The following is a 16614-nucleotide window of genomic DNA, read 5'->3' on the forward strand; positions in this document are numbered from 1 at the left end:
TTTACTGAATGTAACAGAAAGAGAAGGGATAAAAAGGAAACAATTTGTGAGGTCAGAAATGATGATATACAAAAAGCTCTAAAATCTGCCAAAACATTCTCTAGGCAGTTATAATTTGAAATTTTGTTTTTCCCTCAGGAAATCAAACTCCTTAAGAATTAAGTCAAATCAGGAATTCTTGCCGTGTGCAGTGGATTAGGAATTTGACTGCAGTGACTCTGGCTGCTACAGTGGTGTGGGTTTGATTGCCACAGTGGGTTAAAGGATCTGAGGTTGCCACAGGTGTGGTCATAAAATTTTTTTTTTTAAAAGAATTAAGTCGAATCGAAGGGGTTGAAAGCAGATCATGATGCCTTGACTTAGCCTGTAACATTCATTTGTCTCCTCTTTCACCTGTCTCACCCACTTCTACATCGGCCCCTAGAGAATGGTGTCACAGTATTGGTTTACCTATAATTTTCCAGGTTTCGAACATGGGAAGTGGACACTGATTTTTCCCAAGTCAGTGGCTAAGTACCACGAGCTGTAGATCATCCAGCTAGAGGACAATTTTTTTTTTCCTTTAATAAATCTAGATAACCTTGGTTTGGGTTAAAAATATCACTGTTACTTAATTTCATAGATAATAATAAAGCAATGCTATTGGATCTTTATTTATGTTTTGAGTGAACTCCCAAGGTAAAACTGCAAATGAGCTCAGAATTTTTATTCACAATGATTGAAACTAACAATACTTTTAAAATAATTCAACTATTAGACTTTTCACATGTTGCTTAATAATTTAAAAAATAGTATACAATCATATTTCTGTATTAACAAAAATAGTTTTCTTATTTGAGAGTAACTAAATGGTATCAATCTCCTTTTAATACTGCCTTCTGAACTTGTGCTTTGTTAGACAACAAATTCTAAACTTGTTAGTCAGTCCTTTTAAATTGAATTGTTAACCACCTTACTGATATTTTAAATCATTGAGTAAGAATTGCAGAGAGGTCTATTTGGTTGATAAGAAAGTTGGTCAAGGAATTTTTGATAAGTATTCTCAAAACAAATAATTGCAAAGCAATGGGGCTAGTACAGAATAATTAAACATTGCATGATCTTTCCCTCTTCTCATTTAGTTCTATTTTATACTGTGCTAATTTTTCTTTTCCAATGCTGAATGAATTACAACAAAGTCATGTTAGTAAACTTTTATGATTATATGATCATAAAAGATTGCATGTAAATGCACTCTAAAGATTGTCGTGTCTTATGCCTACTGTGAGTACTAAGTTCAGAGGTTCACAGTCATGCCCAGGGTCTTGCTGGATGGAGCCTTTTCGGTCTCTGGAAGCTAGGTCTCCTTACACAGCCATAGCTCAGTGGTTTATCCAGAGCAGTCTACTGCCACCACCAAGACTCCATTATTTAGCTGATATAAATTAAGCATTCCAGAAGTGACAAAGCTTAACAACCAAATGCATAAAATAGTAAACAACAATCAAAATAAGGAAACAGCTGTTAGTTTCTTTTTATATAAAATTTAATCTAATTTATAATAAATGCCAATTAAAATTATTAACCAATATACATAAATATCCTTTGCCTTATTATCAAATAGCTCTGTAGAGTATCAAATTCTCCTAAATTTTTAAAGAGATTTCTAAAGGGTTTTCTTTCTGTCCCTTGCTCCCCTTTTTTTTGGTCTCAAGCATGAAACAGTATATCCTTGAGCATACTGGTACTTCCTACACAATAAAGAGCAACTACATTATCAAACTGGAAACAAAGGGCACTAACAGGAAAGTGAATAATCCAACACAAGGCACTGCTGTGCTGATGATTATTTCTATTAAATCTAATGATTACAAAAACTCAACTGAACTTGATCTTATAATCATCAGTAACCATAAGATTAGCCTGTTAAAAGCTTTAATGTACGGAGATATGACAAAATGTAATTTTAAACGCAGTGACTTTTCATTTTGGCTGTTGAAAGGAAAGGATTAAATAGTGGATGAATGACTGTCAACTGAAATCTACAAATGTCACTATTACTAATGTATTATAATTACTTGCTGCATTTCCCTATACCAAGAGTACAACCCCATCCTGTTTTCTTCTTTACTACCACTTGCTTTCATCTTTGAAATTACTTCAACTTAAGTGATAAGAGGTCCATTATTTTAAGGAATTTGTGATGGTCTGAGGTACCAACCTGCAATTCATGTACTGCTATATATCAGCTCTTCAGGTTTTCCATTAAATATGTTAGAGAAGTTAATAAGACTTTATTGGTCAATAGTGCTCGGCCATTTAATCAAATAATTAATTAGCAGTCCTTTGTACACAGCATCAGAATACATTTTTTTTTAATGAATTACAGGTCAAGGGTATATCTTTTTCAATTTAAAATTACATTATTTCTTTGCAGTATTCTTTTTTTACATCAACAGTATTAAAAGTTGATTTGTAGAAGATCGATTTTTCCTTAACTCAGTTAACCAAGATTTACTGAATATCTACTGCATTCTCTCTCTTATATTTTGAGTTGGGAAAACAAACTGAATAAGACTAAGTTTGCCGACCGAAGGATGAGTGTACAGGAGAGAGACGTGTGCCTAGATAGTCCACTTAAAATGAAATGAGATAAATAATGTAGGGACAGGCTGCCATGAGAGAATCAAGGAGAGGTGCATAGTTCCTTCTAAAAGAGTCAGGAAATTCTGAATCGTTGAACAAATTCTGAGTGATGACAAGGGAGAGCTCAATAACATGAAGCAGGAGAGTGCTAGGAATGCACACACACAAAGGCAAGCAGTCTTGACACCGTTTGGAAAGTGGCAGCATCCACTCTGGAGGCAGACTGCCTGGGTTCGACTTTGGGCCATTACTTAAACTCTCTGTGCCTCAGTTCCCTCAAGTATGGAAAGGGCATAATATGAACATCTACTTTTAAGAGCTGTTATGCAAATGAATGAGTTATTTTTTTTGTAAATTATATTGTAAGAGCAATTTAAATATTTGCTATTATTAGACTTGGGGTGCAAGGGTTCTTGATGGCAGTGGCAGAAGGTAAGAAGGAGTTTAAGAGAGCAGGGATGGCCAGAGATAAGAGGCTCATGGTTAATACCGAAAGAGCTGGGAAACTGTTGCTGGATGTTATGCATCTGAATGATGACCTACAACTGGTTTGAGGTTTTGAGAAAGACTAAGGAGTCATAGGAAGGCTGCAGTGGGATGCAGTGTGAAGCTGGGAGATGAATTAGGGATCTCTGGAAATAGTTCTGGAGTGTTGCCATGAGCCTGAGCCAGGACAGTAGGATAAGAATGGAAAGAAAGGGGTAGGTTTAAGAAGCACCTTGGAGGCAAAGACTTGGTGACTTACCGGATGATGGAAAGACTGGATGGGAAAGTTTCTATACTTTATGTTCAGATGGTCTCTTGGTAGTTATAAGAACATAATACATTTCAAATGTACTTCCTTTCCTCATGAGACTATACTGTTTTTACGAGATGACTAGATTTTGAAAAAAATTATAGACTGAAAAGTATGGAACTTAAACACAGAGTCTTGCCACCTGACCTCAGAGTTTCTATCTGAGACCTTGAATTTCAATGACAATATTCAAAATTTTGAGGGTATCTTTTGGCCATTTTGCTTTAGTTTTATTTTTTGAAAGTGTAGAGACATTCTGACTGGCCTTGTTTCCCCTGGTGTTATGTGATTCTCTGACTTCAGGACTGATGCATTCGTCTTTGACATATGATACTGGCTGGCATGAGAAAGAAGGGGAAGACGGCCGAGCCTGTGAGCAGGACGAGACAGCTAAGCTCAAGACTCAGTGGCATCTGCAACAGGTGTTCTGTGGGACCAGAGTTAGAAAGGGCTTCTTCCTCTATTTTTAAAAAGTGGAGAAGTAACTCTTTCATAACTATATGGAAAACTGTGAAAATTATATGTGGATGGCTATAGGATACAATCATCAAGATATAATGTTTATCATCACCTGAGTGGAGCCCTTGAGTGTCTTTCTTTTGATTTATTTCTATTTTTGAAGCAGAAGATTTCTCGTGCCTATGGCAAAGGTCCTGAAGGAGCTTATAAGATATTTTTTTAGTTCAATGACGCTATTGCCTACGTATGGCTAACTTTTATGCTTAGAAGATTGTGTGTCTTCTCTGTCCTCAGAGGGCCATTTAACTTAGCAGACTGTCAGGGAATTGAAAATGACAGCATAATTGAACAACAACACTTATTTTCAATACAGAATTCTAAAGTGTTCTAGCTATTAAGCAGGCCACTTTTATCAAATATGAGTAACCCATTTCCCCCAGCCCCTATTTTTTTAAGTACTTTTAATACTTTCATCACCACTACTGGTTGTTCTCATATGAGCAGGTAAATGGATGCACTGAGATAGTGGAAAAATATCATAACATCTAAATTATTTTTCTCATCTACATTGTTTCGGTCTTTGTGACCCAATTATCAGTCCCCCCATCCTTTCTAGCTGTAGTGTTTGGCAAAAACTTGAATCCAAGATACAATGGTCTAGCTTTGATCTGGTTCTGTAATTTTCAGGCTACAAACCATAGAGTATTTTGTTTTGTTTTGTTTTGTCTTTGTAGGCCCACACCTGTGGTAAACGGAAGTTCCTAGGCTAGGGGTCCAACCAGAGCTACAGCTGCTGGCCTACGCCACACCCACAGCAACATAGGATCTGAGCCGCTTCTGCAACCTACACAGCTCATGGCCATGCCGGATCCTTAACCCACTGAGCGAGGCCAGGGATCAAACCCACATCCTCATGGTTACTAGTCTGATTCATTACCACTGAGCCACAACAGGAACTTCCCATAGAGTATTTTTTTGAAGGAAAAAAATAGGCACTTTGATTAAATGTCCAGCAAAACAGTATCTTCAGTTTACTCATTCATTTGGCTCTACCTAACTTTTATTTATTTATTTTTTATATAATGATTTTTCCCCCATTATAGCTGGTTTACAGTGTTCTGTCAATTTTCTACTGTACAGCAGTAGTTACACATACATGTATACGTTCTTTTTTCTCACATTATCATGCTCCATCATAAGTGACCAGACATAGTTTCCAGGGCTACACAGCAGGATCTCATTGCTAATCCATTCCAAAGGCAATATACCTAACTTTTAAAAGCTAGATAAAATAGGGAGCTAGTGCCATTGATTATTATGCTTAATTTACTTGTAGTTTTAATACTTTTTCTTCATTATTCACCAAATTAGTGAAGAGCCAACATCAGAAGTAAGAAATATTATTACCCCCAGATGTATATGTTCGTAAAAATGTTCCTATATGCCAACTTTTATCTTTTTTGTAATTAGTCGGGTATTGTATCTGAACTCGGCAAAATATTTTAATTAGGCTGCTCATAGATATTTCAATAAACTTGTATTTTTTGACATTTCAAACATAACCTTGTGTTATTCATGCCTGCCTCCTACTATTTTAAATGTATAGCATGTTCCAGCTGCAGGAATTACCATGGTTACTTGTTATGCCAATAGTGAACTCCAGTTAGCATTAAAAAGTATTGTGCTGTCTTACCTCTGCATTGAAAATGACATCAATATCTCAATAATGACAGTAACATGAATTAATATGGAACCCTGGAGAAGTGTGAATATGAGACAATTGGCCACAATGAAAGATAGTTAAGGGCTGTTTGAAGGGTACATGCACAATTCATATTCTCTAAGAGCTCATTTTAATGCCAAATGTGGTTTATTTTATTAACAGTATTGTTGGATGGGTATAATCTCATTCCTTTCTTTTCTTTGTGTTCTCCTTTAGAAGTGTACAGGAGTTCAGTACTTCTTTGTGTAGAAAGTGATCCACATTTAATGTGAAATGATTAACAAAGGGCATGATTGGCAAGGCTTGCTAAAAGTACTTCTGTGGCCAGAGATGGTACCTAGGATTAAACTGAATTGATCAGAACCCCCAATTCTGATTATGTTCACTAGCTGAAGTTTTATTAAGGAAAGGTCTCGTTAATAAATAGCTGTCTTCTAAGTTACTATCTAACCCCTACGGCTTCGTACAGGTGCTTTAGAAATTCTCTGGGCCATTTTTCCAGGTTTCTCACAGATCTCTCAACTTCACTTTGTTCAAAAGACTTCCTTCTGCAAAGCACCCAGTAAAGGAACCCTAAACAATGAAACGTACTGTAGTACGGAAGTCTCCACTCACCTGCACTGGTGCCTGCACCGGATGTGAGGTCTCCACCCATCAGACCACCTATAGATGAAAGAGGAAAATCAGAAGGAGAAAGGCTAAAGGGCCACAGAGCAACAAACACACTTTACCTTTTAGCAACCTTAGTATTCTGCCCTCTCCTAAGAGCCCTAAATTTGTATTACCTAGGTGGATGGCCGACATTTGTTCCACTATGTCATGCTGTGCTCAAACACTAAAAGTACTTTCAATCCCTGACATTTTGCAGAATGTTTTTTTTTTTCCTGAGAAATGTTACATTTAAAAATCTAGTCTTTGATTTGACCTCTAAATTTTTATTATTTCCAAATCTAGCTTTTCCTAAGAGGTTATTTTCTAGAAAGTGAAAGAAAAGAATAAGGTTTACTATATGCTCAAATAACCATATATTTGAATTTAATTTTCTTCGTAAATATATTTTACACAATTAATTCTGTGCAATGTAAACTGTCCAGAACTTTGGTCATTTCATGAATCTTCCAACAGTGAATGATCACATCTACCAATGGAATTTTACTTACTGATACAATAAAACAGGTTTTACTGGCCACAACTTTAGAAACTTGGGATTATTCACTTACTCTCTTATTGCTTAAGAAAGGAGGTTAAAATTTGGGAATGTTTATTTATGAGGGTTGAGAGGTTCCAAAGAGATACTAAATATAATAATTACTTCTACTTTTTAAGGAATAAAATTTAGCCAAAAGAACAGAAAATCAGCTAGATTATTTTCTAATTGCTTGTAAGTGATATTTCATAATTATTATTTGATTCTGGGTTTGGAATAGAGGAAAATGCTCATTACATTTTAAGAAAATGTTTACTCTTCCAATTAAATAAATATTTTGGATATCAAGTATGAGATTTTTAAAATAAATTAGCATGAGTTCATCAAATGGAAATTCAAAAGCATTTGAATATGATACGAAAGGAACATATATGGTTATTGAAAATGCTTACAAAGAATTTCAGTCATATTCAAAAAGTAGAGAGAATGGCATAATGAGTCCTTTATACACATCTCTCAGACTCAAGATTTACCAAGATTTTTTTTAACTTGGCTGATTTTGATTGTATTTTTCTACCTGAGGTTTCTGTATGAAAAAGTAATATGGGTTTAGTTCTAATTATAAGGCAGATATTTAAATATGCTAAAGGAAAAAAATTCTTCTATGAATGAATTGTCTTTAATATAGTTAAGTGTGTCTAAGGCATATTAAAAATTTCTTTTTTTTATGATTTTTATTTTTTTCCATTATAGCTGGTTTACAGTGTTCTGTCAATTTTCTACTGTACAGCATGGTGACCCAGTTACACATACATGTACACATTCTTTTTTCTCACATTATCATGCTTCATCATAAGTGACCATACATAGTTTCCAGTGTTACACAGCAGGATCTCATTGTTAATCCATTCCAAAGGCAATAGTTTGCATCTATTAACCCCAAATTCCCAATCCATCCAACTCCCTCCCCCTTGTTAACTACAAGTCTATTTTCCAAGTTAATGATTTTCTTTTCTGTGGACAGGTTCATTTGTGCCCTACATTAGATCCCAGATATAAGTGATATCATATGGTATTTGTCTTTCTCTTTCTGACCTACTTCACTCAGTATGAGAAATACTACTCAGCCATAAAAAAAGAACAAAATAATGCCATTTGCAGCAACATGGATGAAACTAAAAATTTCTTATTCAGTACTTTTAAAAAAATGTTAAGTATATGATGACTTGCTTTATACTATTTAGAAACAATGATTCTGGGTGCTTCTTTTAGAAATATGAAGGAATTGTTTAGTTATATTCAACACAAATTTACTTGGTTCCTACTGTGAGCCATAACAATCAAGAGGACATCTTTCCCTTCAAGGTTCTTTAAATGTAGTGGGGAAATGAACACATACTCAATATAGTACATCATATTGTATTTTGCTTGATCTAAGTACTAAGAATGACTGAATCTCTCCTGAGTGATAATTTCTCTTTTCTGGGACACTGTGAACTGTACAACCATAAGAAGCTCCTAGAGGTGCAGACCAAAATTTGTGGTAGGTGTGTTTGTCCTTATCATGTGCTTTTAACTTCATTTCTGACTTAGTTTTGCTTTTAAACTCAGGTTTCTTATAAACTATGCTATCCCACCACATTTCCTTTCTGCCGTAATGGTTTGTGCCATAAGGTATTGTATAAATAAATAAATAAATAAATAAATAAATATTGATCCAAATGGGAAACAACTAAATGAGATAAAAATGCTATCAGAGGAGTTCCCGTCGTGGTGCAGCGGAAACCATTCTGACTAGGAACCATGAGGTTGCTGGTTTGATTTCTGGCCTTGCTCAGTGGGTTAAGGATCCGGCGTTGCCGTGAGCTGTGGTGTAGGTTGTAGACACTGCTTGGATCTGGTGTTGCTGTGGCTGTGGTGTAGGCCGGTGCCTACAGCTCCGAATAGACTCCTAGCCTGGGAGCTTCCATATGCCACGGGTGCAGCCCTAAAAAGACAAAGACAAAAGAGCAAAAAAAAGAAAAAAAATGCTATCAGAGAACACAGGGGCAGGTTTCACAGAGGAGGTGATATCTGGTTAGGAGCAAGAGGGAAAATGGCATTTTAGGCAGAATTCAAAGCATGGAGACAGGATATTTGATGTTCTGTTGAAAAAAGTATTTTGTAGCCACTTGAGAAAATTGGTGACAGATAGGCTGAACAGATGAACTGCAGATTATGAAAGATTTTGAAAGATATGCTAACAGGGTTAGGTTTTATCATGTGGAAGACTAGTTGGGGATGGGTACTGAGCAATGAAAAACCATAACAAATGGAAAACATAAAAATTGAAAAACTGAATATCCTGTAGGTAGAAGAGCCTTTTTGCCAAGAGTGGCTCCTTCCAATGAGTTGTTAGAATCATGCTCTTACAAGGACATACCTGTGTTACCTGCACTTGGAGGTCGATGTGTTACACCAGGAGACATACTATTCCTCTGCAGAGATGGGTGGGCCAGTGGCAAAAGGTTGGGGTTTCCCAGTGAGCTGACAGGGTTGCTGTATACCAAACTGTTGTGGCTGGACACTGGGATGGAGACTGGCATCTCAAAGTTGGGAGGTGGAACAGCCTGAAGGAGCAGGGAAAAAAAAAAAAGCATGAGTAAAAGAAAAGAGTAGAAAGAAAAGCCCTTAAAGTACAGGTAGCATTGCCTTTACCAAGAAAAATTTCAAATTCCAAACTGCTTGGTGTCTAGAAGACCATTAAGAGCTCTCAAGATGTTCGGATCATAAATTGATTTCTTTAATGTGCTTAGAACTCTTTCTCTGCAATTATTAGAAAACGTTTCACTTTTGTTTAAAACAAAGCCCCATTTTATTAGACTCCATTGTCTTTGAATTTCATTCTATTAAGTAGTAATTGTTCATTTTTGGTATCTGGATCTGGTGCCAGAAATGACTGCAAGATCAAAGGTACATGATTGTGATGACTTCACAGAGAAAAAGGATTAAAATGCAAACCAGAGACTTTGGTTTAATTGCTTATTGAAGTATATTTATGCAGAAGTTTAATGATATAAAATCATCTCCATGCGTGTGAATAGCACATATACTTTAATTATTATAAAGTCTGTCTTTTGAAAGTAACTCTAAAGATAATAGACATTTCAAAAAACAGGATTGAACAGAGCATGTATCATTCAATAATTCATATTTTACAATGATAGTTCAGAATATATGTTACACTTCACATTTTGGGATATGCTGACAGTGACAAATGGCAACACCTATATATCCAATGAGAGAAGTGGCAAATATTTAGTGAACTGAGGCTATGTGGATGTCTAATTGGAGTATTTCAGGTCCCAATTATTGATTTTTTGGTTTCATTTTGGCAATTTAATCCGACTCCTGCTAATTTTTCTGCTTGCACTAACTAGATAATCATAGTTTTAATTCCTTTCCTTTTTTATTTTTAACATTATAAATGAAAATATGGTATGAATATATTGCCCTGAGGACTCATGATGTCGAGAGTATACAGCATTCTTAATATAAAATGGATATATGTGTGAGTGTGTATGCGTATGTGTGAATCTGATATATATTTTAAAGACAAGAGTTTACATAAAACATTCCCTCAGGGATTTCCTAAGCCACTGAGCAAATTTAAATGCATGTGTGCATGTGGCTCAAAGTTTTCTTTTCTCACTATATTTTCTTATAATCCTAACATTAAGTTTGTTTTATGGGTTGGTCAGCCGGCCTGCATCACATGTCGTGCTCTGCAATAGCTCTATGTTCATCCTGGTGATGATTACAATACTGTCCTCCTTTTATGCTTCTGCTCTCTTTTTCTTTATTTTTCCTATTTTCTGCTTTGGACATGGCCAGACAGGTAAGAGCAAATGTGTCACAGCTCTTTTCATTTACATATCTTTGGTTCTCATTGTTTTAGAGGGAAATAAAAATGTTCACACACTCTATTAACACAGTCATTCTTTATTAGGCTTGATCTGTTGGAAGCAGAGTAACAAAAAATAATTTTGGATAAACACCCTGATATAGTGGAATGTAAATATTTGATAAGACATCAAAGAATGAATATATCCCCTGATTCCCAGAGCCTTTAAACAACAACAAATATTAGAGTATACTATAAAATAAATGTCTAGAACCAACAAAATATTGTATTCCCTTGTTAAATGGCCAAATAGGAATTACTCTAGCACGGCTAAGAAAAGAAAATAACCGTCCAGGTCTTCCCCATTTGCTCCTGCTGCCCCCCAATCCACTGGCCAGCCTCTTCACTGCTCTGGGCCCAGGAGGCTGACCCTTCTGACTGCAATCTCCAGGTTCTGCTGGCTCTCTGGCTTCAGCTGAGCCAGTGAGGCACTGGCAGAAGGACAGAGAATAGGAAAGAGGTCAGTATTTTTCTACTGTAGCATTCCTCTTGTTGGGCCACTGGATGGCAGAGGCTGCATTCCCTTCGTGAAGGCTACACTTCTGTTTTTTTTGTTTTTTTTTTTTTTCTGCCACATGGGGCATGTGGAAGTTCCCAGGGCAGGCATCCAACCCTTTCTGCAGCTGTGACCTTAACCCGCTGCACCACAAGGGAACTTCCGGCCACACCTCTTTTGGGGTCCTCTTTCCTCCAAGACGTAGATCTTGCTGTGCTCTGGTAACTTCTTCCTCCTCTTGCTCCTTCAGATTTAGATGTGCTAACGGCTTCCAGGCTGGAAGCCCTAATGTACTTCACTATTTCTGGAGTTTCCCCAAACTCTATCCATCTGTAAATAGTCCTTTTACTAAACTCTCAATTACCCATGTGGGCTTGCCATCTGTTTCCCACTGGAGCCATAATAGCGACTCTCTAGATCCAGAACAGTGGTACTCTACACCAGTGGACTATCTCCTAAGGGAACAGTTTGGATATTTGTGGGTGTCACAATGACTGGGGGTAGGGCTGACATTTTCTGGTTGGGTGGGCAAGTGTGCTGAATATCCTATCATAGGTGGCACAGTTCTACACATCAAAGAATCGTCTTTTACCCCATCCAACTTTCAGACGCCCCAGTGGACATTCATGTGTATGAAAAACTTGTTTAATAATAATCTAAGTCAGAACTAACTTTGTTCTGCAAACACAAGCTATTTTTTATACACTGAAACACAGATTTTATTATACACTGAAATTCCCAGAAATGCAATTACTGTGTATGCTGAGGGAATGTTCCACTTTGTTTGGTATGGAATTTTATTAAAAATTATTCACCACTCTGGAAAATCGTGTCACCAATGACAATTCTGTTCCTGTGTCTTGGGTTGTAAATACGGCATGCTGCTTGCTCTCAAATGACTCCGTGAAAAACTTTTCCTCATCACTGAAAATGCTCTTGTCAGTCAGGAATGACCTTTAGGTTGCTAAATCCAGTGGTAACTTCTCAGTCCTCAACTGGGACACAGCTGATCACTCCTTGTAAACTTCCTCTCCTTCCCGGGCCCTGAACTCTTCCCTCTTGTTTTCAAAGGAGGCTCTTTTTCAGCCCCTGTGGCTGGTTCTTCCCTTTACCCCCTGATCTCTGAATGTAAAAGGAACACAGTCCTTTCTCTTATCTCCAGCTCCAATTTTTATCCTGATTCCAACCTTGCATATCCAGCTACAGCCTCAGTATTTCTACCAAAATGTCTATCTCATACACATCTCAAAATTAGTTTCAGTCTAGCTTTCCCCATTGCCACCGATGACAGCTCAAAATGCTTTCATTTGCACAGAATAAACTCCTTGGAGTCACCCTGAGTCTTCTCTTTTTCTCACATCCCACATTCAGCCTAACAGGAAATCCTATTGGCTTAACTTCCAAATACAGTCTCCGACCCCCTCTCACCTTCTAATGGCAACCACCCTGGTTCTAGTACCATCATCTCTTGCCTTGATCACCACAGTCACCTCTCGATAGTCACCTCCTCTATCCTTATCCTCCTTTTTGTTTTCAACCCAGCAACCAGATAGATCCTTTAAAAGGATAAGTCAGATGATGGCACTTATCTATTCCCTGCAAGAGCACCCACCTTACTTGGAGTAAAGCCTGACTTCTTCCAGTGTTCCACAGGGCTCTGTAAATTCCAGTTTTCTCCAGGCTCCATTATCTGGTTTCCTATCATCCTCATCCTCCCGCCCTCATGCTTGTCTCATTTCCATGGCTAACTCCATCCCTTCCTTCAAATTTCTGCTCAAAATCTGGTTTTCTCAAAGAAGCCCACCATGACCACTCTATTTAATCCTGCTCCTGCTCCCACCCATCTCCTGATCTCATTCCCTTGTGTTTCTTTACCTTCTTTTATAAGATCAGTTATGATGTTGGCCAAATAATGTCCTTTTCATCAGGATGCTAAAGCTCTCTTGCTGTGAGGTAATATGCAGCCTAGTCTATGTTTTATTATAGTGAATGAATATTTTTATTCAAAGAATTTTTAGGAAGATACTAAATTAATACCAAAATACAAGCTTACAACTTACTGTTTATTATTTATTAAGCAGGCACTGAACTATAATTTACATACTTGATCTGACTGAACCCTTCCAACCATGTCCCTTCATGATAGATTCTTCCTTTTTAAATTGGTGAGATTAAGTGGCCCAAGGTCATCTAACTAGTGACTGAGCCTGTTGGTTTTGCTACTAAATCACTGTGCAATGCACTGTCCATTTTTGGAGAGAAATAAAATAGTTCAGTCAGAAATTATGCTGTGGGGAGTTCCCTTTGTGGTGCAGTGGAAACAAATCTGAGTAGTATCCATGAGGATGCGGGTTCAATTCCTGGCCTCGCTCAATGGGTCAGGGATTCGGCATTGCTGTGAGCTGTGGTGTAGGTCGAAGACTGGGCTCAGATCTCGTGTTGCTGTGTTTGTGGCATAGACCAACAGCTATAGCTTCAATTCCACCCCTAGCGTGGGAACTTCCATATGCTATGGATGCGGCCCTAAAAGCAAAAAAAAAAAAAAAAAAAAAAAAAAGAGAGAGAAAGAAAAAGAAAAAAGAAATCATACTGCGAGGTGAGTAAGGGCTGCATGTTAGTGGCCTATTATTTACCAGCCATGAACATAATGAACTAAATGGGCTGTCATGGAACGTGGCTGTTCATCCATGTCAGAGTACATCCTTATGCCCTTCAAGGCCAGGGTATGATGGAGGGCTTGGGAAAAAATAAACCTTAAAAACTCCTCTCATTCACATTTACTCAGATTTGGTATTTTAAAGCTATCTTTTGGTTACACATATTTTAATCCGTATTCACTATTACTGCTTAAAAATATTAAACTGGGAACCTAAGGATCTGCTATAAAACTACTTCCCCCTGAATATTCTACAGAATTTGATTGCGTCCCAGTAGAGAGCAAAGCCAATACCCCTCACCTCGCATGACTGCACGCACATCCAAAATAAAGAGGATGATTAATAATTATTTAATAAATTCTCTACCACTCTACTAACCAATTTAGTGAGAGTCTCTCTATATCCTCTCTTCCTCTGACCATCATCACCAAGAGTTATTCAGTTTCCAGCATTCTGGACTATAAACAATTTGATGAGAGTTATTATAAAACTCTCTTGTGATTGGCTAAACAGAAGTCAATTTGGTATCAGAGTATACTTCAAAAATTCACAATTCATAAAACATCCCTTGCATTCTATCTTTCTGTTTTGTTTCCTTACCTGTATTAGGAACTAATTTTGAAATCAAATTATAAGTTTAAAAATGACCACAGTGAGAAGGTATCTCAGAGAATCAGAAAGAACTTCAGCCTTTTTTAAATCAGAAATCTCCACTGCGGTCCAGGTTGTATAATAAATTGGAACTTAACCAGATAAGTCATTTAATCTCCCTCAGCCTCATGTGCACCCTGAGGTGGCTGCATCCATAAAGAGACCAACCAGCCCTCAACACTTTGAGAAATGCCAAGGCTATAATAATGTACCAAAGTTTGTAAGAAATTAGCATTTCCCTTTTCCTTCTTGACTTTTCGAAATTAAGGAACTTAAGAGCATCTCGTTTTAGAATTTTCCATCTAAAAAATGAAAGCCAGAAAAGTCATTAAAAACACCAAACTTGCAAAGATTTCAGGGGCCAGTTCCAAATTTTAGAACTCTCAAGATAGGAAGGAAGAATGTGAGGTGATTAAATAAAATGCTATAGATACCACTGGCTATATAACTTGCAGAGCTCAGGGAAAAAGGAAAATGTGGGGCCCCTTGTTAAAAAATTATTAAGAATTTCAAGATGGTGACAGCTGAGCACTGGCTCCAGCATGGGCCTAGGAGAGCTGGGCCCTGTGTAAGTGCACAGGTTGCATGCCCAGGACACTGGCCCTGGTTTTAAGACACAGGCATGAGAACTAAAAAGCTTTTAGCTTTTATCCCTGAACAAATTGATCATGGTTACCAAAGTGAGTCATCATGGTCAGAAAGGTATCTGAAGTCTTATCCAAAACCCATGATTTTCCCAAACTTACCGCAAGGAAAAGTCCAATAAAAAGTCCAATAAAATATTTTTAATAAAATATTTTTAGTTAATAGGCTCTCTTTTATTTAATATGAATGACTGAACTGAATCCCTTTTTTTTTGTCCACTAATGACACCCTTAACTTCTGATTAACCATTACCAGTCTGTTGAGAACAGAGAAAAAAACTCATATAACTCTGATGACTAGTGACTACCGACTGCCTGCCTATATTCAAATTCCCTCCAGAGTCTAGTTCCCCTGGACTCTGGCCTGTGCTGGTCCACATCCTCCATCCCCAGTTCCCTACACTGTCTACCCTGTAACATTCTTAGTCTTCTCTCAAGCACCTGCTCCCCCTCCTCAACATCTATGGAGCCAAACTTTTATATACACCAGAGGTCACTAGGTGGTCACCCGCTTAACTTCTCTCTGTCTACCTACCACTTTGACTACAACTGCAGATGCTCCTGTCCGAATGCCACGCTCCTTCCCATCCTTGAGGAGCTGCTCTGTTTTATCTCCACTGGGATTCAAGCATTCATCTTCTGCATGTAGATCATCTCAATTACTTGTCCTTAACTCCCTCCTTGATCCTAGGTACAGTGTTCTTTCTTTCTCTCCAGAGTCCATTATTTGAAGAAAATACATATGTTCTATTTCAACTTCCTCCTTTCCCTGTCCCTCTCAACCAGTCTTGCCCTTGCCCCTCCTTCCTTCAGCCCATTTCCTAATTCCTGGTGCTTCAAATGGGGCTGTTTTTTTCTCACTGTGAAGCACAGCATGAACTGTGGCAAACCCTGCATGAGGAAACACTGGTCAACAAGATTCCAAATCATCCATGAATTATTTCATGTAATTGAGGAATATGGGAATAAATCAGATTGTACCAACAGGTGATTGCAATATTAAATTTTCTATTTTAAAAGGAAAACTCTTCAACCCGGGTCTCTGAAATAGAAAAACAGTCTTGTAATGTTTTTAAAGAGGTGGAGACACTCTCTCCATACAAAGGGCAGAGTGTCCTTGCCCTGCTGTAAATGTTTTAGCAGCTGTGGAAACTTTCAACAAAATTTACTTCCAGCAACTGAAAGCGATGTGCGAAAACTGGGCTTTTCATCGTGGAGACTGAGTACTTACTAAAGAAAGGAAGACTTGGAGGCACAGCCTGGAGCTCTGTGGCTCCTTCTCACAGCTCTGCCCGTAAACTCTAATGTGGTTTTCCATCCCCCGCCACACACCACTGCACCTCTTAAGAAATCATGTATCCTGATTTCGAACTCTTTACACGACAGGATGAAGTATGGTGAGGGAATCCAGGTATGCATCCCACCTCTTTCCCCCTAAAGCGTGGGGAAGTGATCCAGTAAGCAAATATGGGC

At 37.7% G+C, this 16614-nt stretch overlaps 1 protein-coding gene across 23 annotated transcripts in view; it reads right to left on the reverse strand.

Annotated features, from left to right (window-relative positions):
* The window catches only part of MEF2C (myocyte enhancer factor 2C), a 172930-nt gene that overhangs the window by 24149 nt on the left and 132167 nt on the right, over positions 1–16614 (reverse strand). For all 23 annotated transcript variants that reach the window (XM_047778266.1, XM_047778251.1, XM_047778267.1 and 20 more), the window contains 2 exons: positions 9173–9359; positions 6219–6266 (listed from right to left, as the gene is read on the reverse strand). In XM_047778266.1, the coding sequence (XP_047634222.1) occupies positions 6219–6266; positions 9173–9359 (235 nt within the window). The remainder of the gene's footprint in view (positions 1–6218; positions 6267–9172; positions 9360–16614) is intronic.

Source organism: Phacochoerus africanus, chromosome 4 (assembly GCF_016906955.1).
Source record: "Phacochoerus africanus isolate WHEZ1 chromosome 4, ROS_Pafr_v1, whole genome shotgun sequence".
In the NCBI taxonomy this organism is placed as follows: Eukaryota; Metazoa; Chordata; class Mammalia; order Artiodactyla; family Suidae; genus Phacochoerus; species Phacochoerus africanus.